This window comes from Canis lupus, chromosome 3, assembly GCF_003254725.2.
Source record: "Canis lupus dingo isolate Sandy chromosome 3, ASM325472v2, whole genome shotgun sequence".
In the NCBI taxonomy this organism is placed as follows: domain Eukaryota; kingdom Metazoa; phylum Chordata; class Mammalia; order Carnivora; family Canidae; genus Canis; species Canis lupus.
In genome coordinates this window covers 54,180,330-54,206,451 of record NC_064245.1, presented here as the reverse complement: position 1 = coordinate 54,206,451, position 26,122 = coordinate 54,180,330, and the positions used below count along the sequence as shown (strand labels likewise).

At 49.0% G+C, this 26,122-nt stretch overlaps 1 protein-coding gene across 7 annotated transcripts in view; it reads right to left on the bottom strand.

Moving 5' to 3' along the window:
• The window catches only part of SLC28A1 (solute carrier family 28 member 1), a 49,297-nt gene extending 24,199 nt beyond the window's left edge, over positions 1 to 25,098 (bottom strand). For 2 of the 7 annotated variants that reach the window (XM_049108487.1, XM_049108489.1), the window contains exons 1-9: positions 24,483 to 25,098; positions 23,570 to 23,681; positions 22,729 to 22,817; positions 21,415 to 21,509; positions 18,184 to 18,225; positions 17,147 to 17,330; positions 8,545 to 8,686; positions 7,847 to 7,960; positions 6,384 to 6,461 (exon numbers count right to left, since the gene is read on the bottom strand). In XM_049108487.1, coding sequence (XP_048964444.1) covers positions 6,384 to 6,461; positions 7,847 to 7,960; positions 8,545 to 8,686; positions 17,147 to 17,330; positions 18,184 to 18,225; positions 21,415 to 21,509; positions 22,729 to 22,817; positions 23,570 to 23,665 — 840 coding nt within the window. In that variant the 5' untranslated portion in view covers positions 23,666 to 23,681; positions 24,483 to 25,098. The remainder of the gene's footprint in view (positions 1 to 6,383; positions 6,462 to 7,846; positions 7,961 to 8,544; positions 8,687 to 17,146; positions 17,331 to 18,183; positions 18,226 to 21,414; positions 21,510 to 22,728; positions 22,818 to 23,569; positions 23,682 to 24,482) is intronic. The other 5 variants (XM_049108486.1, XM_049108488.1, XM_025437750.3 and 2 more) reach the window with 5 other exon arrangements.
• Between the last annotated feature and the right edge of the window lie 1,024 nt (positions 25,099 to 26,122).

Genomic DNA, 26,122 nt, shown 5'->3' with positions numbered 1-26,122 from the left:
CTAACCAAACAGGCACACAAAGCTGGAAGATCCCTCTGGGGGGGGGGTGCCACAATGCCTACTCCACCACTCCCCTTACAGAAAGGCTGAGGGCACTTATTCCAAGGCCATGCCAAGGCCTCCTGACTTCCTGCTGCCACCACCCCTTGCCCTCAGTGCTCTAACCACTCTGCTTCTCATGCCCAACTGCCTGTCAAAGTCTCCTTCAGAGACCTTTGCAGGAATAGAGGGGAAAGGAGAAAAAATGAGTGGGAAATATCAGAAAGGGAGACAGAACATGAGAAACTCCTAACTCTGGGAAACAAACAAGGGGTAGTGGAAAGGGAGGTGGGCGGAGGGTGGGGGTGACTGGGTGACGGGCACTGAGGGGGGCACTTGATGGGATGAGCACTGGGTGTCATGCTATTTGTTGGCAAATTGAACACCAATAAAAAATAAATAAGAAAAAAAAAAGAGACCTTTGCAGATGCCAGGTTCTCACAAGATCTCTCCCAGTCCAATTGCCCTATCCCTCTTCTCCTAGCACCCCACCCTGGTTTCCACTTACTTCCCACACCTTGGTTTCCACTTCCCACACCCTTCCCTGAAAATCCCACTCACTGAGGTTACCAGGGACCCCTTGATTCTTAAATCAACCATGTGCCTTTTAGCCCTTTTCTTATTTGCCTTTTATTTTTGGTCAAATGTGGCATTGCCAACCATGGGGATGGCTGAGGCTGCAACAGGCAGACACACTGAAACCCTTGGGAGATGAAAACATTTTCTTTCAGCTAGGTGGTCTTCAGGGAGAGAACATTGAGCAGTGCTGCTGAGCTTCGTATGTGGGTGCATGTTCCAGAGGCTGGAGCCATGGTGAAGGAACAAGTGAGCATGCGCCACCAGGCCAGCCAGGTCCAGGAAGGATGCAGGAACCTCAGGGGAGGTGACTATGTGGGTGGGAAATTACCAGAAGGGAGATGGAGCCAAGGTGGAATGATTACTCAAGAAGACACAGTCAAGAGGTGGCTGCCACGTCGACGGCGCTGGACTCCAGGGCAGGAGAGGTGGAGGGACAGAGAAGCCCCAGGCAGAGACTCAATTTCCTGGAGAAGTGATGAGCTGGACATGGCCCAGCAGGAAGCAGCTTGGATTTTGAAAATCCGAGTGAGCTCAGAGGAGACTTCCCCAGGCCATCAAGAGCCAAAGGCCTTGGACTCCATCCATGTGATCCATGGAAAGAAAGCAAAGAAAGCTCCTGAGTCTTCCATTCGACTTGGCGCCAACAAAACCACTCCCATCTTGAGGACCAGTCCCAAGCTTAGCAAGTGCCTGTGTGTGTGTGTGTGTGTGTGCATGTGTGAATGTGTGTGTGATGCAGGGAGGGGCGTGGTGCGGGAGAAGCTAATAGGCAAGGGGGTGAGTGAAATTTTGTGATTAATGAATCTTGTGAAGAAGGAAATTCCAGGACCATGGGGCATTTGAGTCCTCCCTGATCTGGTCTGTCTTAGGGAAGGAGGCCACCATCTAATACACTAACCATGAATTTGACCAGAGGACAAGGCCTCCCAGGGGCCAAAAAAAAAAAAAACAGGTTAGCATTTGACTGGGAAATGCTGAGTCTGGCTAATGATAAACTCACCTCCCTTCTTTTTTCTCTCTTGGCTGAATATTCAAACTCAAAGTCTTTAGCAACCATTTAATAGGTTTTAAATTTAACATTAAATTAAGGTTACCTTTTGATTAAGGTTACCTTTTGAATTTGGAAGGGAGAGGTGATGTCCCTGACTTCAACTTACAGTATGAGAAGAAAACACCGCTTGGCTGGTAGTTCAAACACCCTCTCCTAGCCCTCACTCTGCCCTAACTCACTGGGTGCCTGAGCCCAGGCCACTGTTCCTCTGGAGTGTGGTTTGACCATCTGTAATTTCGGTGTGGGGGGCAAAGATCAATGAGCTCCCTTCCAGCCCAACAGTCTTTGAAGCCATGCTTGTACAGGGTGATTTAGGGAGATAGGCAGGTAGCAAGTGTGCACATGTTCTTCCAGAAAGGGAGAAAAGATGGGAAGACACACAACTAACTTTCATGAGATGATGGACACAGCAGCAAGCCAGGGGATCGTTTCAGTGCTGGAATGGGAGAGAAGCAGGGTAGGGACATCCATGGACTGCTGCTTGGCCTGCCCCCGCACCCCTTCCCCTGCTGCTTTTGGTGACAAAGCCTTAGTTTTCCTTTGGGAAACCACCCCCTCCTCCACTCTCACCCAATCGGCTCCAGGTTTGGTGGACCAAAGCCATTTACCCTCCATGGCTCCAATTCAGAGATGGCTTGTACTCCAAGCCAGACCAAGAATAGTCCACTCCTGGATTTCATGCTAGAATTGGTGAAAATCAGGTATGCTCTCTCTCTTTCCCTCCCTCTAGGTAAGGTTGCTCAGTTGTTTGGACGTAAGCCTGGTATCTCTTTGCCACCAGCTCAAGGGAGCCTACCCGAGACCAAGACTGAGGCCAACATCAAGAACATAGAACCAGGACATGGAGCAGGTGGATCCCAGGGGATGCTCAATACGTGGATCCAGCAGGATCTGAGGCCCCTGGATTTCTCAGTTACAGAACTTAATCTTGATTTTTTTAGTTCTGTTTTATTTTGGATTTTTTTTGGCTTAAGTCAATTTGAGTTGTGTTTCTGTCACTTACCACTAAGTCAGGAGCTAAGCACCTGACTGGTCAGGAAGTACGGCCTAGACTCTCAAATATGGCCCTGAGTTGTGGCCAAGAGGGACTGTCATTGCTGTTTCCCCCAACAGGAATGTTAGCTGTCATCTGGGCCCTGCTCCTGTACCAGACCACAAACACTCACTTGGAACACAAGTGCACCCTGGAAATGCAGCAAATCACAGGTCCTATAGGACCTTCTATCACAGAGGAACAGTACTGCCTCTCCTGGGCAATGCTCCTTGGAATGATAAGCTTCTTAGGGCAGCTACCACTCAATCAGAGCACCTGACTCCCTGGCTTTGGGTGGGAGCACAAGACCCCAGTTTTTCCCACTGTAGCATCCCATGCACTGGACTTAGCGTTTGGTCCAGAAATGGTCACATGACCTAAGGCAGAGCAATCTGAAGCTTGTCCCAGGGTTTTCTAACTTGGGTTGGCAGAGAAGAGTTTCCCTCATTCTGGGAGAACATGCTGTAAGAATGAGCACCTGATGTTGCTGGGGGCCAGGGGAAGATCTGGTATGCAAGAGTGAAGCTAATGTCCTGACATATGCAGAAGTATGGGGCTGGGGGCCATGAACCTGACAGCCCAGGGTCCAGCCTGCACTAGCTGTACCTTGCCTTCCAGTAGGCAAGGCAAGAAACAGCCCTCCCTCTCTCCTCCCTTTAAAGCAAGTGTTAAATGGGTTTCTGTCACTTGCAACCAAGCAATCCTAAAGAATATTCTTTTCTTCAAAAACAAAGGAAAAACAAACATCTAAGGTCTGGGCCCCTTTGTTACCACTGTCTATCAAGGAAAATGCTTTGATATCAAGGCACAGAAACTAATAAACAAGAGCTTTGGACCTGGGTTCCAATCTGGATCCCAGCACTCATTAGCTTTGTGGCTTTGTGCAAGTAACAACCACTCTGAACCTCAGTATCCTCCTCTGTGAAAAAGAGGATAATGATAGCATTTCCCTCATGGGTGGTTGTGGAGGCAAAGTGAGTGCCAAGCACATGGTTCTTGCTCCACACCTAGGAGCTGTTATTATTTCCTTCTCCCTGTGCTTTTCTTCTCTGCTCCATCAAGATCTCAGATCTAGAGGTGGACAAAAGGGTTTCTGGTGGCCCTGGAACTTGCTGCAAAGACGCTGTGTAGCTCTTGGCTCCAGAGGGTTGGGAAGCTATGGGCTCTGCTGGGGAGGTTTGGAGAAAGAAGAGTTCAGCGCTGGTCTTGGGCCAAAGGGAAAGCTGCTCAGGACCACACAGTCATGGGAATGGCGGCCCAGCCAGGAGAAGGATCCCAACCCACAGCCGTGGCTCACAGAGTCAGACCTTCCCAGCAGGCACAGAGGGACTTCCCACTTGCAGACACAGAAGAACCACCATTTGTTCCTCAAAGAGCAGTGTCCAGGCGCTGGGCGGGGGTTTGTAGGGCTCAGGGTCAGTTAAGGGACACAAGGATGAGTAAGACCAAGGCCCTGCCCTCAAATGGCTAAATGCAAACACAGCTACAAGATGCGGAACTAAACAATGTGCTTCCTGCAGGCCCCCTTGGCCTCCATTCCCCACAGTGACCTCTCTCCTGCACTGTGGCAGCCTGGTGGCCCCAGGTCACCACATGGGTATGGGGCAGCCTCCTCTGGCACTCTATTCCAAACATCCCAGCTACAGCCCATCCTACCCACTATTGACATGATTACCGTCCCAAAGCTCCAAACAGTCCTTCCCTGCTCAAAAAATCTTCAATAGCTTCCATTTCCTGGGGACAAAACCCAGGTGCCCCCTCCCGGCATTAGGGCCCTTCCAGGTACTGTCCCACCAAACTTCTGGGTTGAGCCCTAGCCTGTGCCTTCCTGCAAATAACTCCCATGCCACCAAAAGGAACTTCGCCCTGTACCTGAGACACACCTGTGCTTTCTTACCTGGGTGCTTATCCCATGAACTTCCTCCTCTCGCCTATCTGCGCATCCAAATCTCTCCTTTCCTGCACATCCTGCAGCCCCACGTCAAACACCGCCTCCTTGGGGAGTCCTCCTCGCTGCCCCTGGCTTAAGCCATGCCTCCCTGCATAGACTCCCCCAGCACTTTCCGTTGTGCCCACTGGACTTGAAACGACAGCCTGGGGAGGTCAAACCACAGAGTGTTGTATGTTTGTCTCTAAAGGAATGAGAAGATGCTGGCTGCTGTCTCTCTGGCGAGCACAAGAAGTCATGCTGGAGCTGGTCTTCCCTGCGTCTCCCTGGAACCTTGGGTGGCCCCCTCTTGCAAATGCCAATGTGAAGGGAGCAGCCCTCCCCCACCCTACAGGGATGGTGTCAGGAGACCTTCGGAGGGGGCTGGCAGAGGCTGCCCCTCCAGGTCCCTCCTCTACACAGAGCTGGTCTGAGAAACATGATGGACAAGCTCATCCCAGGGCACAAGACCCCTGAGAGGACAGGTCCCCTCCTTCATTCGTCCTAGGATTGACATTATTAGAATGCCTTGGATAAAGTAGAAGTTTTCCCAAGAGTTGCTGGCACAGACACTGTGACGCCAAGAGGACCTCACCACAAGCTGGTGGCAGGGGAAGTGGAGCTGGAGATGTCTAGACTCATAATCCAGCTCAACATCAGCCCAGAAATGTGCAGCCAAGCCTATGGCTCAGGCTGGAAGCCTCTGGGGCCCAACACCCACCGTGGGATGGGAAGGCTCTAGAAATAATGGCCAGAGTAATAAAGAACAGAAACCTCCTGAACCTACATGTGGGATCCCGCACAGCAGCCCCGTGGTAACAGTGGTCTAGGGTGTCCTCCAGGAGGCAGCATGAGTTCCTGTCCATGGTGCCACGGCCACAGTGGCAGGAAGTCTCTCTCTCTGCTTGGCATCAGAAGTGGAGCTTATGCCTGGAGGGGGCTTCAGGTTCAGGGTCCTTAGACAGCTTGGGTCAGGGAGGAGGCAGAAGGGAGCCATGCCAGAGGCTCCTTCCTTAGGGAAGGAGGCACGTGGGTGCTCAGGCCACCACCAACCGGACAAAGAAGAAATGCAGCTGCACTTCCACTCAGAACAGTGGACAGGCTGCACCATGGCAAACTCAGCGCAGGCTGCCCGTTAAAGTCAGGGTAGGGGCCCCGCCACACGCAATAAGGCCTTGGGGTCGTCAGTTTCCCCCATAGCATTTGCACTGCAGGAGGCACATTAACAACTGGTTGGTTACTGGAAGGAGAGAAGGACAGAGGGAGGGAAGGAGGGGCTGCAGGCCCAGAAGAGTCCAGAGGAGAGTCATAGCTTGCAGCTGGCCAGCTTCCTGCAGGGGTGGCCCGAGAGGCCCTGGAAGTAGAAGCAGCCTGAGAAGGCCACTTAGGACTAAGGTTCCCTGCAGCATGGTGGGGGCTAAGGCGAAAGCAGGTGCCGGCCCCCTGTCCCCCGCTTCTAGTCCTCAGCCTCACGTGATTCTATCATCTGGGGGTTGACTTTTAAGGAAAAGAATACAGACATATCTTACTTGGCAAATTTTACAAAATACACTGAAAACAGCGGCAGAGGAAAACACTGTGGGCCCCCCACCCCGGCTCAGCACCCCGAGGCTTGTTCTTCCCCAGCATCCAGGCCGTGGCTCCCTCAGCAGGAGTCCTCCTGGCCCACCTGTTTGCCCAGACACCCCCCCACCCCAGCTGGAGGCGCCCAGTGACCCCAGCTACAGGCCTCATGGGCCAAGAGTCGAGCTGACCTGAAATGCGAAGACACCCTTGACCATCGCCTCCCCAAACACGAAGCTGGAACCGACATCCGTGTAGCTCAGGAAGATCTGAAAGCAAAACACAAAACAAAGTAAAAATGGAGGGAGACCAGGAAGCTGGGCCGGGTGAGCTGGGGGGACCTTGCTGGCCACAGGGCTGTCCAGCAGCCCGGGGGTCGGGGAGAGGGACCGCGGGCCTCCAGGGCGTCACAGGGCCTGGGTACCACCTGGCACTGCACTCTGTGAAAGCACACTCACGGGTGCTTGCTCCCCTGAGCATATGCTCCCCAAGAGATCTTTTTCCAGCCACTTCACGGGAACACTTGGGGATGGGACCTTGGGAACAGCCCTAAAGAGGCAGTGGAGGAGGAACTCCCAAGCCAGACGCACCTGAGGGCTCTCCTAGGTGGTGGCTTGTGTGCCTGCCCACTTCCCTCTGACCAATGACCTATCCCATCCCATCCCAGGCTGGTGGCCTCATGTCCCTGTGCGACCACCCTTCTGCCAGAGCTGATTTTAGGTCTTGAACTTGCATTGTGACTACAGGGACAAGTCAGTGCTCTTGTCCAGACTCTGTGTTCCCATCTATAAAATGACAGTCATGACCAGAGCAGCAACGCTGTCTTTTCCCCCACAACCCACATGCAAGTGCCCTTGGTGTGGGTCGGGGGTCAGGGGAGAGGGACCGCGGGCCTCCTGGGCATCACAGGGCCTGGGTACCATCTGGCACTGCACTCTGTGAAAGCACACTCATGAGTGCTTGCTCCCCTGAGCATATGCTCCCCAAGAGATCTTTTTCTTGGGGCAGGAAGACGGCAGAGCCATGGGAGTGACATGGGATTTCTCGGCTCCACCCTCAACTTCCCACCAGACAGCACATGGAAATTCCAGACAGTGAGACCGGGGTGAGTGGAGGACTAACCATGTGCCCTCGATAACTTCTATTTTAAGAAGTGACTCATGACAGTTGCACAACAGTGTGAATGAACTTCATGACACTTAAAAATCGTGAATATGGTAAATTTTGTGCCATGTGTATTTACTACAATAAACAATGGAATAAAAAACATGATTCAGGAAACTGAACATTATTTGTAAGCATGCATGTACACAAAGTAAATCATTTGTATTTTTTTTCTAGCACTTTTAACTATTATAAGTCCCATGTAACTTGTGACTGCCTAGGGCCACATGCCTTGTACCCGGGTATCCCAAGAAGCTTCCTGTCCTGAAATTCCCTTCCACATCATACCAGCCTCTGAAAGGACAGCTCCATCTGGGTAGGTGGTCCCAGGCCTGAGGGACATAGCAGCCACACTGCTTGGCCCCCAGCTGCTCACCCGGTCTGGGACCCAGGGCACACCCACTGTTCTGGTCCCAATCCCCCTCTACGGCCTCACCTCTATTTTCTGGCAACTCAAGACACCCTGGGCAGCTGGATCCTATGCACACACCTGGATCTGGTTGCCCATCCACTGAAATGCAATAAATCCTGGTTCTGTTCTGATGACGAAGAGTCCAAGCACAAACTGTAGTCCAAGGCCCCAGAACACAGCCCTCCAGGACACCTGCCACCGAACAGAAAGGTGCTGGCGAGTTCAGCTCGTTAGGGGACCCACAGGAAACTGCATGGGGTAAAGGCAGAGATCATGGTGCTACTGAGGGGAGGTGGGAGGTTTGGCCCATCTGGAGGAATGAGACTGAACCCAGCCAGAACTCTGGGCCAATGGTAACAGCCCCCTGGAGTCGTAATAGGACACACACTAGCAGAAACAGGCCTGGGGCCGTGGGCAGTGGTGGGGTGAGGTCTAAGGACCCATGCAGGACACCAGCAGTCTCCAGCCTGCCATGGCACTGGGTCCTGGTCATCACTGGGCGGGCATTGTGGCCTCAGGCTCTGGCTTTAGTGTAACCTCCATCTGCCTGGCCCTTCCCCTGCCCACCTCCCTGGGCAGGGCTCCCGACTGCCCCAACCCCACTCCCTTGGGGCCCACATTCCCAACAGAGGGTCACTGATGCCTCTCAGGTGTGCATGAGGATCTCCAGGCTTGACTGGAGGCTGTGGGGAGATGTTAACCACACAGTGAAACAGGGAGGGACCCTGGCTTCAGGGGGTGGTGGCCCTGTCCAGGCCTGACAACTAAGTACTCACTGCATAGTGATGCTTCGAGCAGGCAAAGAGGAGACCGATGAACACGCAAATTCCTGCAAAGGACACTAGCTGCTCAGGTCGCTGGGATGTGTCCAGAATCAGCCACAGGATCAAACCCAGGAAAGCAGTGAGGGCCAGACCCCTGAAGGAGAGAGACAGAAATCTGCCACTCTCAGCATTTCCTCCACCTGCTTCCCACGTCCACGATAGCACCCAGGGCCCCAGGGAAATAGTACTTGGGGCTGGTGGGAGGAGAGAGAGCCATGTGACCTCACAGACTACCTAGGCTTTCTGAGTTTAGTGCCCCCATTTGGGAAAATGAAGCCAAAGATCTGCATGTCTCCAGGCTGCCAAGAGGACTAAATGGGGGAATGTGCGTGCTCAGCTTTACACAGTGCCAAGAACACAGCTCCAGCAAGGGGCAGGAACTCCCACAGCTTTTGGTGATGCTCAGCTCAGCCTCTGACCTTGTCAGGGTGAGGTGGGGCCTGGGTGGCCCAGGACACAGCAGTTGGGACCGTGGGCTCTGATTCCCAGAGCAATAATGTCACTCTAGGCAGGTGAGCCAAGCGCCTGAGATTGAGGCCTGGAAGAAAGCTTCGAGGCCATGCTTCCTTCTCTGAGGCTGGAATTGGCTTATCCAGGAGGTTTGGGCATTGGGTGCTCAAGGTCTACCCCCAACCTGGTCATCAACTCATCCGGAACAACTGATGACAGCTAATGTTCACTGAAAATCTATCTATTACATGCCAGGAACTACACTGGATGCTGAGAGACATATGGTCACTGCCCTCACTATAGAAGCAAAGAAACTGAGGCACAGTGAGTTTCAATGACTTGCCCATGGCCATCTATTTGAACAGTAGCAGATCTGAGATTTTAACCCAGGCACCCGGGCAGCAAGCATATCCTCTTAACTAGCTCCATGCATGGCCAGCAGCTGGTAAGAGGCAGATCCAGGACCAGAGCTCACATCTAGAGTTCACCACTTACTTCGGCCCGTGTCTCCAAGCACCTAACACCCCTGGTCCACGGGCACAGTTTCCACCTTGTCTCTGTACCACTCGCCTTACTGTTTCTCTGGACATTAACTCACTTTATAGACACTTAAGTGCAGGGACACCTAGCTGTCTTAGTCTGTAGAACCTGTAACTGTTAGTCTCAGGGTCATGAGTTCAAGCCTCACACTGGGTGTGGAAACTACTTAAGACAAAATAAAAATAACAAGTAAGTACATGTTTGGGGCTGGGTTTTTGTTGTTGTCATTTGTTTTTAACAGCATTGGAGAGGTACAATTGACATATAACAAATAGAATATGTTGAAATATACAATTTACAAAATTTAAAAAAAAGAAGGGCATCTGGGTGGCTCAGTCGATTGACATTCAACTCTTGATTTTGGCTCAGATCATTATCTCAGGGTTATGAAATTGAGCCCCGTGTTTGGCTCTGCACTGGGCATGGAGACTGCTTAAGATTCTCTCTCTCCCTCTCCCTCTGCTCCTCAACACCCCGCTTGCACACATGTGTATTCTCTCTAAAAAAAAAAAAAGCATATAATTTGATAAGTTTTGATGTATGTAGGCACCTTGAAACCATCACTACAATTAAGAATTGAACTTATCGGGCAGCCCTGGTGGCGCAGCGGTTTAGCACCACCTGCAGCCCAGGGTGTGATCCTGGAGACCCAGGATTGAGTCCCACGTTGGGCTCCCTGCATGGAGCCTGCTTCTCCCTCTGCCTGTATCTCTGCCTCCCTGTGTATCTCTCATGAATAAATAAATAAAATATTCTTTTAAAAAAAGAATTGAACTTATCATATCCATGGCTCCTCAGTAATTCCCGGCTTCCCTCCTTGTCCCCAGGCAACAACTGACCTGCTCTCTGTCACTAGATTAGTTTGCATTTTCTAAAATTTTATATAAATGAGATCATACCATACATATCCTTTATCTGACTTCTTTCACTCAGCATAACTATTTTTGAGATTCCTCCATGTTTTTGCACGTATCAGTAACTCATTTATTGCTGAACAGTATTCCCTTGCATGGATGCACCACAATTGGCTTATCCTTTTGCCTGCTGATGGACATTAAGGTTGTTTCCAGTGATGGCTATGACAGATAAAGCTGCTGTGAACATTGAAACATTCATGTGCAAGTTTTTGTGTGGCTACACACTTTCATTTTCCTTGGGTCAATACTACCTGGGTAATACTTGGGTAAGTGGAATGGGTGGTCATGTGGTAGGTCTAACTTTTTAGGAGACTGCCAAACTGTTTTCCAAAGTGACTGTACAATTTTACACTCCCAACAGCGTTCCAGTTCCTCTACATCTTTGCCACACTTCATATGGTCAATCTTTCAAATTCTAGTAATCTAATAGACATGCAGTAGTATTTCTTTGTGGTTTGCATTTCCCTAATAACTAATGATGTTGAGCATCTTTTCATGTGCTTATTCACCACCTGCATTTCTTCTTTAATGAAATGTCTGTTCACATCTTGAGCCCATTCTTCAATTGGGTTGTTTTTCTTATTATTGAGTTTTGAGAGAGCTTAATATACTTTGGATACAAGCTCTTTGTCAAATGTGTGATTTGTAAAACTTTTCTCATAGCCATGCCTTGTTTTTTTTATTCTCTTAACCATGTCTTTTGAAGAGAAGTTCTTAAATCTGCTGAAATTCAATTTGTCCAATTTTTTAATGGATTTTGATTTTGGTTTTGTATCTAAGAAATTTACTTAACTCAAGGTCACAAAGATTTTCTCCTACATTTTCTTATAGACGTTTTATAGTTTTAAGCTTTCAATTTACATTTATGATCTATTTTCAGTTAATTTTCTATAGTGGAAAATTATATATAATTTTATAATTTAAATTATAATTTATAATTATAATTTATAACTATAATTATATGAGGCATGAATTATTATACTATTTTGTTTCTCTTCTTCCTTTTGACAATGAATATACCATTGTTTTAACATAATATGTTGAGATGATTATTTCTCCATTGAATGGCTTTAGCACTCTTGTCAAAAGTCAATTGGAGATATATGTGTGTATGTGTTTTTATATATATATAAAAATTCTGGGCTCTCTATTCAATTCTATTTATCTATTTGTCTTTTTTAATGCTGATACCATATTGTCTTGATTACTATAGCTTCACAGTAAGTCTTAAAGACAGATAGTATAAATTAATCATTTGAATTTTAGAATCATCTCATCAGTTTATACCCCAAAAGTCTGCTATAATTTTGACTGAGCTATTGTAAGAATCAATAGATTAATTTGAGGAGAATTGATATATTGACAATACTGAGGCTTTTGATCCAGGAAACTGATTATTGTCCCACTATTTAAGTTTTAATTTCTCTCAGCAGTGTTTTTGCAAGTTTCAATGTACAAGTTTGCATATCTTTTGTCAGATTTTACTTTAAGTATTTTATGTTTCATGCTATTCTAAATGGCATTTACAATTTTAACTTATTACTGCTTATTCTTAGTATATTTAAATATATTTTTTGCCTGTTGATCTTGTATCCTGCAGCTTGTTAAACCCACTTATCAGTTCTATTAGCTTTTGGGGGTAGATTCCATAGGATTTTCTATGTAGACAATCATGTTGTCTGTGAATAAAGACAATTTGACTTCTTCTTTTTCAACCTACATGTCTTTCATTTCTTTTTCTTACCTTATCACACAAGCTAGAACCTCTAGTACAGTGTTGAATAAAAGTGGTGAGAAGGGATATTCATTATATTCTTGATCTCAGTGGAAAATTATTCAGTTTTTCACAGTTCGGTATGACGTTAGCTGTAGATTTTGCTGTTGTTATTCCTACTCTGCTCAGAATTCTTATCAGGAATAAATGCTGAATTATGTCAAATGCTTTCTCTGAAGTCTATTGGCATGATCATATGTTTTCTTTTTAGTCTATTAATATGACCTATGACACTTTTTAAATATTAAACCAACTTTGGGTTCCTGGGATAAACCCCATTCACTCATATATTATCCCCTTTGTATACTATTGCACTTGGTTTTCTAATATTTTGTTAATAATTTTTACATCTTTATTCATGAAAGATACTGGTCTGTACACTTAATGTGATTACTGGTTCTGGAGAAAGGTTGTGTCTACCATCTTGCTATTTATTTTCTATTTGTCCCATCTGTTCTTAATTTCTCTTTTCCTATTTTTCTACCTTCTTTCAGACTATTTAAAAATGATTCTCCTTTATCTCTCTTACCTTTTTTTAAACTTGTTAGCTACAACACCCTTTCATGTTATTTTAGTAGTTGCTTTAGCATTTATAATATACATCTTTAACTTATCACAATCTACCTTTAAGTGATATTATACTACTTCATGCTCAGTATAAAAACTTTACAGCAATATAATTTCATTTCTTCCCTCCCAACTCTTGTTCTTCACTTCTACATATAAATTCCACAATATAATGTTATTCTTGCTTTATATATGGATTACCTTTGAAAGAGATTTAAATAAAAATAGTCATTATATTTACCCATTCAATGCTCTTTACTCTTGTATAGATCTAGATTTCCCCCTCATATCAGTTTTTTTCTGGTTGAAGAATTTCCTTCAACATTTCTTGTAGTGCAGGTCTGCTTTTTATGTCTGAAAACTTCTTCCAGCTTTTGTATATCTAAAATAGTCCTGTTTCACCTTTTTGGAAGGATGTTTCACTGGTAAAGAACTCTAGATTTACACACTTTTGTTTTTATTGTTCCATTGCCTTTTCATTTGTATTGTTTTTAAGAAGAAATCTACTGTCATCTGTATCTTTGTTCCTCTGCATAGGTTTTCTTCTCTAGTTGTTTTTAGAATTTTCTGTTTTATCACCAGTTTTAAGCAATTTGGTTATGATGTGTTTTTCTTCTTGTTTCTTGTACTGGAGGTCTGTGGAGTTTCTTTGGATTTATAATTTGCAACAAATTTGGTGTTTTTTGGACATAAGTTCTTCAAGTATTTTTTTCTTCCCTCTTTCTCCTCTGGAGACTTCAGGTACATATACCAACTTAAAGTTTGGCCATGATTAATTGACATTCTGTTTGACTCTTTCAAGTTTTTTTTTTCAAGATTTGCTATGCAGAGTCTGAGGAGGTTTTATTCTATGGTTAGTTTTTCCCTACTATTGACCCAAGATCTTTAGTACTCTAAATAATGCCCTGTGAAGTTATGAAGTTTCCACTCTGTTGAGAATAAACACTATTTCTGGTCCCGTGTAGTTTCCAGGCACCGTTCCCTCTAATCCTTTCAGACGGGTCTTTCCTATGCCTTGGATGGTTTTCTCATTTACATTCACTGATCAAAACTCAATTACATAGTGAAAGAGGACCCTCTGTGAATTTCTGGAGTTTTCTCTCTCTGCCAACATTTTCTCTCATACTCTGCATTGTGAACGCTCACCACTTTGGCTTCCCTGCTTTCCAGCTCTATATTCTCAAGCTAGGAAATCCACTGGCCCACGTTGGCTCCCTTCCCCTGCACTGCAGCCTGGAAACTCTCAATGTGGTATGGGGGATGGCAACCATAGGGCTCATCTCCTTTGTTTCCTGTTTCTCCAGGATCACTGTCTTCTGGTACCTGATGTCAAATATTTTAAGAGCTACTGTTTCAAAAATTTATTCCAGTTCTTTAGCTGTTTCAGGTGGTCTCTGTTACCCCATCTTGACTGGAAGCCAATATCAAATAATGTATTTTTTAAATCGAGACAAAATTCACTACCATACATTTGCCCATTTAAAGTATACAGTGTAATGATCCTCAGTATATTCACAGATGTGTGTGACCATCACTATAATCAATTTTAGAATATCTGCCAGTCCAAAGAATAACCTAGCACCTCTAGCCATCACCCCCAGTCTTGCCATCTTCTCCCCTCAATCTTAGTTAATCACTAATCTACTGTCTCTATAGATTTGCCAATTTGGACATTTCATATAAATGGTTCTTTGTGGCCGGTTTCTTTCACTTAGCATAATGTTTTCTTTTTTTTTTTTTTCATTTTAAACAAGAAGTTTATTTAAACAACAAGACACTTGACTTGAAGGGAAAACTATCTAGGATTCATTTATTTTAGAGTAATTTATCCCTCCTTAAAGACAGGTTGCCCTACGTGTAACAGCTATGTACAAAAAAGCATAATGTTTTTAAGCTTTGTTATTATTGTAATATGTAGCTTTCCTTTTTGTGACCAAATAGGATTCCATTATATGGATATACATATTTAAGTTATTCTCTTATCAGTTCATGGACACTTGGGTTGTTTCCACTTTTTGGCTATTATAAATAATGTTACTATGAACATTTGTGTACAAGTTTTTGAATGGACATATGTTTTCTTTTCTCTTAAGTATATATACTTCAGAGTGGAATTGCTATGTATGGTAACACCAGTTACTATGTAGTAACTCCATGTATAGTATTTTGAGGAACTGTTTTCTTTTTAAAGACTTATGAGAGAGAAAGAGAACACAAGGGGGGTGAGAGGGAAAGGGCAGAGGGAGAAGAAGACTCTCTGCTGAGCAGGAAGCCTGATGTGGAGCTCGATCCCAGGACCCCAGGATCATGACCTGAGCTGAAGGCAGCCATGTAACTGAGCCACCTATGCCCCCCCGGAACTAACATTTCTAAAGCAACTGCACCATTGCACATTTCTACCTACAGTGGATGAGCGCTTCAAGTCTTCCACATCTGAGCCAAGTCTTGTTATCATCTATCTTTTTTGCTATTATCCCTGTAAATGTGAAGTAGTATCTCATGTGGTTTCGATTTGCATTTTTATGATGGCTAATGATGTTAAGCATGTTTTCATGTACTTACTGGCTATTCATATATCTTTGGAGAAATGTCTATTCAAACCCTTTTCCCATTCTTCAATTGAGTTGTCTTTTAATTGTTGAGTTGTAATTCTAGAAGCAAGTCCTTTATCAAAATAAATAAATATTTTCTCCCATTCTGTGGGTTTTCTTTTTACTTTCTTGATGGTGTCCTTTGAATCAAAAAGTTTGCTTTTCAAAAAAAAAAAAAAGTTTGCTTTTCATAAAGCCTAATTAATCTGCATATGTTTTTTAAAGGAAACTTTGTATCAATACCTCAAAGGAAAGCCAGTATCAATGATTTGTCACAAATAGATTATTGTAAAAATAAATCCTTTTACAAATCTATTTAATTCTTTTTCTACTATTTAAGTGACACACTTTTATGGGTTTTGTTTTGTTTTTTTTTTTGTTTTTTTTTTTAGTTTCTTAGCTGCTCCAGGGATTACAACGTGCATTTTATCATATCACAATCTACTTAGGCTACTAATCTACTTAATACTGTGCTAGTTTAATAAAAATCTAGCTGCAAAAAAAAAAACTATTTATAAATTTAATTACAAATTATAAATTTTTGGGCAGCCCCAGTGGCCCAGCAGTTTAGCGACAACTTCAGCCCAGGGTGTGATCCTGGAGACCTGGGATCGAGTCCCACGTCAGGCTCCCTACATGGAGCCTGCTTCTCCCTCTGACTATGTCTCTGCCTCTCTCTCCCTCTCTCTGTGTCTGTCATGAATAAATAAATAAAATCTAAAAAAAAAAGGCCCTGCCTTTCAAAAAAATTATAAATTTTTAAATCTTACTCAAAGTTTATGTAATTTATTTTAAATTTTTTATTCAATGTATTTAAAATTATAAATTATAATTATGAATAATTATTCATTATATATTTATTTATAAATAAAATGAAAACAACGTGCTCACACATAGGCCTGCTCAAATCATTTTGCTGTGGTACCTCCCTAGCTCAGTCACTGGATATCCTTGAGCATCAGTTTCTTTATCAACAAAACGGAGTCCTGAAATAGACAGGGGGTCTTCAGAACTTTTTTAAGGCACAGAAACCTTTTTTTTTTCCTCAGCTAATTGTTTATTTTAATTTTAATTTTTTGCAAACCTCAGTTTATAAAACAGATACAATAGAGCTTCCTGGTTGGGAAGGATTTGGGGCAGGGTTTCTGATGCTCCCCCTCCAATCCCTCTCTCCTGCCCTATGGCACCTCCAAGGTTTCCAGACCTCTAAGGAAGCCAGTTTGAAAACCAGGGAATCACAAACTGTTGTCCAGGAACACGGCTGGCTGCACGAGAATCCCCTAGGGGCTACCTAATGCATGGACACCTGGCCCCCAATGTGGCCTGCTGACTGAGTGCAGGGGTGGTCTGTCCCCTGTAACTGTCTGTCTCTCATACCCCAGGTGATCTGATAGGAGGCACTGACACAGGTCCTCCCTGTCTGAATGGGCTGGAACCTCTGAGCTCAGGAAACTGAGCTGTGGAGTCCTGTTCTCAGATCATAGACACCTCCTATCACTGGGGCAGAGAACCAGACATAGCTGTGGCCATCCAAGCCACCTGCCCCGGGGTTCCCGAGAGGCAAGCAGAGGGGAGTGGGTCCCACAGCCCAGGAACCCCCTGGTGGGACAGGAACAGAGGCCTTCCTCACCCAGGCCTGGTGGGGACCCTGGAGCTGACTCGGAGGCCTCCGCCGATGGCCTCCCCACCCTGCCTGGGGCTGTAAGTTCACTCACCTCTCAACCCAGAAGCTCAGGCGGCAGTGCCCCAGGGGCTTGACACACCTCAGCAGTCGGGGCCCTAGCAGCCTCCTCAGCAGGCTATGGGCCAGGAAGGTAAGGACCACACAGGTAAGGACAAAGAGAGCCAGGGCCCTCTGGAAATCCAGGAGGCCGGCAGTCAGCAGGAAGGCAGCGAACGCTGGGAGTGGGTGGGAATGAAACACAGAAAAGGGGTCACTAACAATGACAGGGGCCTGCCTCCCTGGCCTCCAGCTCCACCTTGTCCCATCCAAAGCACAGAGGATAGGACTGTTACTCAACCTCTCTGAGCCTCAACTTCTTCCTCTGGAGCTGTGGACAGTCATCCCTACTGTGCTGGAGGGTCGTTCTGGCATAACAAGGAAGGTGTGCAGAGGGGCTTTGCACATCGTGGATGCACTGACCGGCTGTGAGGGATGAGGGTGTGGAGGAGGGGGCCAGACAACGGGAGTCTCTGAGCATCGGCACAGGGCCTGCTATGTCCCAGACGGCACAAGGTTCCATGGCAGGTGGAGGTGGACAGATCAGTCACTCCAGGGAGGAGTTCACTCTTGTGTGCAGGATCCTACTCTGAAAATACGGACCATTCTCTCCCTAGAATCTCTTTCTCCCCGCCTCCTCCTCTCCTCTTCGAGCAGCTGAGCCAATCTGCGTTCTGCCTCAAGAAAGGAATATGACCGTGGATAGCAGAGGGGGTAATGTCTCTCCCTGCCTCGTGAACTTCAGAAGCCAGGGCCCTTGAAGGATGGAAAGGACTTACAGCTTTTCCACTGGGTAAAAATGTGGGCTGTGACACTGAACAAGTGAAAGTCCTACCCTACCCCTCTGCTGTCAGACTAGTTAGAGGATACTCATTGGAGGACAGACTAACTGGAGGACAGACTAACTGAAAGACACGGGTGGGTTCCTGGGAACAGAGGAGCCTGGCCCCGGGAGGCAGCAAGATTTCAGACAGGAACACCCGGGCACTTTGGGCAGGCAGAGCCACAGGAAGTTTCTGAGGTTCTACATACCAAAGCAGGCACTGAGGTGACAGGCGTGATCTCTGTGAGTATCTGGGAAGAAGATGGGGGAAGGGGAGCAGAATGAGGGGCCTCCATGGTGACCTGCCAGGATGGAGAACGGGGGCACCCACAGAAGCGGGAAGGTGGGTACACTGCTGAGAATGGGGAGTGGACAAGCCCCCTTGGGGACACTGGGAAAAAGGGTGATGGGTTGTTCTCTATTGACAGAAACTCAGTCCCTATCACTCTTGGGCTGATGAAATTGAAAAAGGATATGAGTGGAGTTATATGAAATCAAGCTACTTTTCTCTCCCACATAAGTCTCAGGCTGGCGTCCCAGAGGCATGCAGGGTGGCTCTGCAGGGCAGGGACCATGACACAGGCACAGGGCGCAGGAGGGGTGCTGTGCGGGAGGGGTGCTGTGCTCAGCACCTCTCAGCCCCGGTGGGGTTATTGCTCAGACCACCCACAGCTGGGTCTGTGCTGATCCCCATCTAGAGATGAGGCACCTGAGGCCAGCGAAGCACGATGACTCACAATGAGAGGAAATTGAGCTAAAATCCCTACCCACATGTGTCTCTCCGGGGCCAGATTCAGGAGGTACTGGCACACGGTGCAGGAGAGGAGGCAGTGTGGACACGTCCCCCAGACGGGGCGTGGAGAAACGTGTCTTGGGAATGATTTGTGTTCTTTGAGGATCTGTCCACCCCTCTGGTGACTGGACTTGTCTATTCCTTTTGGGGAACCTGCCACTCTCAACCCATAGGGTCCTGCAGTATACGGCCCACTTTAGCAGTGATAGGCACATGACCCAATCAAAGACCTCCCGCAACTTGGCCAGAAATATGGGTCTTCTTCTGAGACTGGGGACACCAAGGCCCTCTGCTGGTCAGTGGCCAGGGTGATTTTTGCACCCTCGGAGAAAGGCCAAGTAAGGTGAGGACACCATTGCTACAGCTCAGGCACAAAGTGCTGAGAATGTGGGCTTTATTTCTCTACTGTGCCTACTCCCAGAAGCACATGAGGGGTCTCCCCATAGGAGACATGAAAGGAAAAGTTAGCAAAGAGCTGAAGGAGGGGGCTCAGTCAGTTAAGCATCTGCCTTTGGCTCAGGTCATGATCCTACCATCCTGGGATCGAGCCCTATGTTAGGCTCCCTGTTGAGCAGGGAGCCTGCTTCTCCCTCTGCCTGCTTGTGCTCTCTATCAAATAAATAATATATTTTTTAAAAGAGCTGAAGGAAAGCAAGATCATGCAAACATGGAGAAAATGGAGATTGGCCATTATAAAGGATAAATGACTGACTGACATGGATGATTTACACCATGACAAAGTTGGAGATAGGATGAGATAGGTAATTTTCATGATCTATTGCAATCATTTCTTTTTGTTTTTAAGATTTATTTGAGAGAGAGAGAAAGTGGGCAAGATGGGCAGAGGGAGAGGGAGAATCTCAAGTGGACTCCGCATTGAGTGCTGAGTAGGACACGGGGCTCAATCTCACGACCCTGAGATCATGAGCAGAGCTGGAACCAAGCCTGAGCCGCCCAGGTGCTCCTACTTCAATCACTTCTTCAGGAGAAATCGGTCTGAGTCTGAGTGAGGGGGAAGCACAGGGGCACGGAGAAGGCCCGGGCTCAGAACCTGCCAAAGGACTACTTCAGTGTCTCAGGCATCTCTGGATGGCAGCAGCTCCGAGGGCCCTGAACCAGCCCATTGCAGCAGACCACCCGCTGCTTTCACTTTCCACGTGGAGACCGGGGCCGTTGCCATCACCGTCCTCTCCCTGCCTGGCCCCGCGGGGCAGGGTGCTCTGCAGCCACAGCCACACCCCCCTCATCCCTCCCTCTCGTACCTGCAGGAGGAGGACCCGCCCCTCCCCCTGGCCCTTTGCCCCCCTTTCTCTGGCCTCCTCTGCCTCCTCATCGTTCTCCTTCTTCTTTCCGTAACCCCCACGCCCTACCTCAGCTCACAAACATGGCCCAAGTGCTCCTGTCAGCAGCACACCCCTTCCTTGACACTGTCACACCCTCCTGGTTAATATTCCCACCTGTCCTCATAAAAATTCCCTCCAAAGAGCTGTCTACACTTGCTGTCTATACTGCCTCACCTCCCATTCAGTCCAATCCAGCCCCCCACCCCCAGGCCCTAGTGATGTTTGTCACTAAATCCCCTGTTCCACGGTTCCCCTCACTGCAGAGATGCTGTTACCTCTCTTGAACCCCCTGCTCCCCCAATCTCCCGCCCCCACCATCTCCATGCCTCCTTGGGTTCACTCTGCCGCTTCCTCTGCCAGCACCCTCTGTGCAGCTGGTCCCAGGCTGCTGTCACTGAACCCACTTCTCAAATCATTCTTGGGGTGTCCCCGGGAACCCTCCTCCCCTCCTCAACGGCCTGGCTGTGGTACCTCCACCACCTTGTCCCAAACAACTGGCCATCCCCTCTCTCTCCCAAGGCCTCCTCCTCCTGTGCTCCCTAGCCATGGAGGCCCCATCATGCACCCTAAGCAGAGCCCCGAGGCACCCCGGATTCCAGGGTGTCCTTCCTCCTATACACTCGCTGGGCTCCCAAGTTTGTGGGAGAAGTTTCCCGAAGGTCTCTCCTATCTGTGCCTTTCCGTTCCCTACACTTTGTCTCTTCACACGTGTACTGCCACCCTCACCATCTCCTTGTCATCCTGCCTGCCCCCCCCCCTCCGCCCCCAGGCTTCCACAATGTTCATTCAGCCCCAACGCTTGCCTGTTAAATCCTCCAATAGCTCTCTCCGGCTTTGAGGGTAAAATTCCAGTCCCTGAGCTGCCTGCCCACATCTGCACCATGCCAGCTTCACCTTTACTCCTGGGGTTCCTGCATGGAGTTCCTTCTCACCCCTTATTGTCGTGCTGCTTTACCTGGCTAGCTCCTGCTCGACCTATGAGGCCTGAATGTCACCTCCTCCTGGAAGTCCTCCCTGATCACTCCCATCCTTCCTTGGTGTTCCTAGATGGCCGGCTGCATCGTGTGGGAATACTAGGTCTCCTCTCTTACTGCTCAGAGACTGTCTTGGGGATAAGACCTGATCTGGCTTCATTCTGATGTTCTAGCTTCTGGCACGGAGCTGGCCCTGAGTCGGTTGTTGAATCATTGGATATGTGAATGCCCTGAGACACGGATGGCTGGGGTGGAGGTGGTTGGGGGGAGGGGATGGCACGCTGGGGTGGGAACAGCTGTCTCCCAGGTGGGGCTGGACCCCCGGCTCACCAGTAGAGAGCAGGCCTGTGCAGATCCATTGAAATAGCTGTGCGTGCTCCCTGCAGAAGCGTCTGGTGGCCCTCAGGGCTGGCTGCAGGCTCCTCCTGTGGAGAGTACCAGCCTGGTCCATGAGTGGCCCCAGATTCCCACTGTCAACACGTCAGGTAGAAGCCATTCAGGTGCATCCCCAGGAAAATGGAGACATGGGGCAAGCCCGGCACTGGCCCTGACACCACAGGACTGGGCAACCCCAAGCCAGAGCAGGCTAAGTGGCTCGGGCCCGCCAGGCCTGGAGCAGCACCACCACCCTCCTGATACTTCTGTTCTCGGGCCTGGGAAGCAGTTAATTGAGCCGATAAGGAGGAGCCTGTGCCCGCACAGAGCGCCAACCCTGCCCCCCCCCATCCACCTCCCCCTGTCTGCGGAGCCAGGTGCAGAGGCTCCCAGCTCTGCATGCTTCCCCGGAACGAGACTCACCCGCCAAGCCAGCAGCCCCTCCCGGCTTGTGGACAGCCCGCCCCACGCCCACAGCACCCCCCTTCCCGCCCCACGCAGATGCCACTTCTCACCCGGCCGTCGGGCCACGTGCCTATCCCTGGAGGAAAAGCTGGCACCAGGACAGCCTCGGGGGCCCCATGGGCTCAGCACGTAGGAGGTGCTCACTGGGCGCAGATCCAGCCACCGGCTGTTTTAGGGCGCCCCTCCCCTCGAGGTCCCCCCTCTTGCTTCCCATGGGAGGCATTCTTCCCCAACCTCCCACCCAAGGCAGACAGATGGACTCCCTCGCCTCCATCAGCCCTACTCTTCATGCTCTCGTGGCTCAGGATCTGGCCAGTGGGGCCCCGGTGAGCCCAGCCGTCAAGAGACCGAGTTCTAGGCTCATACTTGCTGCCTGTGTGACCAGGGCCTCTCTTCCTCTGGGGGCTTCAGCCTCCCCGTGGGAAATGAGGGGACCACCGCAGTCCAGGGGTTTTCAAACTCAGCCTCGAGGTTCCCTGGGGTGCCCCCAGAGACTGAAAGGGGTAGAAGGCAGATGGGGAAGTTGAGGGAGGGTCAGGCTTATTCAGTCAGAACAGCCCCACAGTAAATACTGAGGTTCCTGAGGGATTTCGTTTTGGCCACTTCAGAGCAGGTGGGAACCCCTGGCCTGGCTCAGCCCCAGGGTAGCACCCAACAGTGCCCATTTGTGGGCTAAAGCATATCTGCTCCTTTCTTCCACAAGAGAGGCCCCTACCCCTTGTCAGGAGGCCCGGTTCCCTGTCCCTGCTCCCCACTGTGGCCTCCTCCCCAGGCCAACCCTCGTCCCTGCTGGAGACCACCTACCATCCGGAGAAGGGCTCTGGGCTGGCCTCGTTCCGGTTGTCCCCACCCTCTTCGGGGCCTGAGTCATGGCCAGGGATCCGGCCTTCCTCCTATAGCCACCAGAGAGTGACCAGAGTGTGAGTGGAGAGAGACCCCAGCTGCCAGCTGTGTGCACAGGCAGTAACTAGAGGACAACTTCATTACATTCTGCAAAGCACACCTGGAATGCCCACTGTGTGCGGGACTCAGTGCTAGACGCATCCTGCCCTCGGGGAGCTCATGGTCTGTGGGTGGAAGAGACACTGAGCCTCCGCTGTGACTGTTTGGGGGAGCTCGTTGTATGGCTCCAGGACACCACTTGCCCTCCATCTGTCCGTGGAGTTGTGTTTCAGTGGCTGAGGGATGGTTGTTCTTGCAGATGGCAGTGTGAAAGGCACATCCCGGGGTTGGGCAGTGAGGTGAAGGGGCAGGGGGCTTTGTCAGGGAAGGTTGGGAGGGCAAAGGATGTCATATCAGGCTCCAAAGTTCTGATTGCTGGGCGTCTACTTGGCCATCCCAGAGCAAGGACAGGATGGCCAGCTCCTTAAAGGCTGAGACTTCCCCAGAGATCCGCCCCCATCCACCTCCAATCACTCCCTCTCTCCTTGTTTTTCAGATCTCGGCCTTTCTGACTAGGGGAGGCTATCGTGGCTCATCATAGGTGCCCAACACATGGTTAAGGAGCGAAATAAAGGGGCTGCTCTGCATTGAGGAGGCCACATGTTGGGGAGTTTCCTAATTTTTCAAGCAAAGGGATAGGGAGGGTGCAGGAAGATGGTGAACGAAGGGCCCTCCCCCCAGGGGGCCAAAATGGGGAACTGACCAGGCTTTCCAAGAGCTCAACCCCCTTGTTCTCCAGACCATTGGCCACAAATGTGAGAGAGATGGACTCTCTTCGTCTGGGTGCGTCGTCCTCCATGTGCTGCACCTTCCGGCTGAAAGACAGAGTCAGAGCCCAAAGCTGAAAGCAGAAGGTGAGGCAGGACCCAGGCGAGGGGCCCGGAGAGGGCTAGAAGCGGGGAGCAGACCCTGGCACAGTTTTCGTCATTCCAGGACTCAACCCTCCTTGTGCCTGGGGGCCACGGAGGAAGGTGCCACTTCCTGCACTCACTTCTGAATTTGTGGGACGCAAGTCCCTGCAATTCTGGGAGGCCAGCAGGAACAGGGCAAATTCTACCCACCTCAGAGGGAGGGCAAGAGAGGGAACTATGTACAGCATGTGTATGTGTCTCATAGAGGCATTTTTCTTAAAAGAGGCTCTAGCTTTCATCATTCCCATAGCAGGTTAAAGCCATTGCTACTAAGTGATACCTTCACTGTGTTATAATTTCCCAACTCTGAAAGAGGGAGAAACAATATCCCAAAGACTCTTCAGTCTCTGGATCCAACTAGACCTGAAGCCAGTCCTGCCCCTGGACTGTTCAATTCTGAGAACCAATATAGTCCTTTTTTTGCTAAAGTTCATAGGCCTAGCTCATCTGAATAAGAGCCCTAAGACCCCATCTCTCCCCACTCCTGTTACTTCTCTGCTTCTTTACCTTGGGGAGCACCCTACTCTATCCAGACTTGGCCTGGCTAAGCTCACATGTTCAGCGGCAGATACACGTGTGCACATGGGAGCAAGGAGACGTGTAGCAGTGCACACACGGGCAGAGCCCAGGAATGCCTGGCTACCTGTGCGCACACACACACACACACAACTGCACAGAGTGAGGCGGGACCCCCTTCTTACTCACATCTTTGTGGTGAACGAGTTACTCTCGGAGATGGACAGAAGCGTGTTGTTTCCACGGGGACCGAATGAATTCAACCTGCTTGCCCTTTGGCCTGTCTTCTCTTTTTAGTGCAAATTCCTGGGCAGAGTCCAGAGCCCGAGTAGGCTGGGCTTCCCCCCTCCAGCTCCGTCCAGCGCCCCTTCTAGAGTCCAGGACCACAGCCGGCACAGGGACCCCAACTCCTCTCAGGGAAAACAGGGCCAGTGGGCTCCTGCCTTAAAATGGGCCTTCCTCCTCCGAGAAGCCCTCCTCTCTCTTCTCCCCTGCTCCTACACGGGCCCACCTCTTCCAGGAAGCCCGTCTTTACTATTCTTACCCTATGTTACCCCCACCCCGGCCTCGCCCTGGAGGCTCCCCAGGCTCTAGGATCATTTTGCATCTTACCAGCCTCCCTGCCTCATGGAATCAGTGATTATGACAGCAACCTGTTTTCCCCGCGCTGGAAGGTAAGGAAAGCAGACTAGCTGTCATGAACCGCCACGGCCTTTCAAGTCTAAGCCTCGATAAAGTCAGAACAACAGAATAAAATCACCAGGTCTGCCTCCCTTCCTTCCTCCCTCCCTCCCTTCCTTCCTGCCTCTCTTTCTTTCCTTTTTTCTTTCTTCCATTTATCTTTTTATTTCAAGGTTTTGTTTAAATTCCACTTAGTTAACATACCGTGTAATAGTTTTTTTTTTATTATTTTTTTAACCGACACCTAAGCAACAGTGTGCAAAGTCAAGGGACAAATACTTGAAAGTTTCACTCCTCCAACTAAACATTAAACTATTCTGACAGGGTGGACGACAACTCTTTAATAATTAATCACACGCGCTCAGGACAAAACCCCGAATGATGCATAAACATTTCTTGGGAACACAGGCTGTGGGATTACCTGCGTACACTGGTTGTTCTAGAAGTTTGGAGAGGTTGATGGAGAGTGGGGGTGCCCTTCGCCCTTGAAAACTTTTTTTGTCCATACCTCTGATTACGAAAGCGTTACACCTGCTTCCTGAAACATTGTGTACAGATACACAGAACACTTCGAGTTAAAAACCCCTCTGGGGGATCCCTGGGTGGCTCAGTGGTTTCGCACCTGCCTTTGGCCCAGGGTGCGATCCTGGAGTTCCGGGATCGAGTTCCGCATCAGGCTCCCGGCATGGAGTCTGCTTCTCCCTCTGCCTGTGTCTCTGCCTCTCTCTCTATGCCTATCATTAAATAAATGAATGAATGAATGAATGAATGAATGAATGAATAAATAAATCTGTAAAAAAACAAAACAAAACCCTCTGGATGGCGCCCCCGGGAGTCAAGCACTGAGTTTGCGGACTGTTCCACAGACTTTTCCTTATGTTACACGTTTTACAAAGGAGGCTCGTGCTACACCAGCTTTTTTGCAATCTGGCACCCTGCACCGCTCACTCTGCCGGGACCCTATGCTTCCTTGATGGTAAACTCAACGTCGGTCCGTGGTGTCACCTGGCTTATCCTAAGGGATGGCCCACCTCTGTGGGCAGCCCCCTCCTCCACCCAGGGGTGGGCTTGGAGCCGTCCTGGCAGAGGGCCTTGTCAAGCCGCAGTGAGGTTGCACCTGCTTCTCTGCTTTTGCCCGCTCCTAGTCT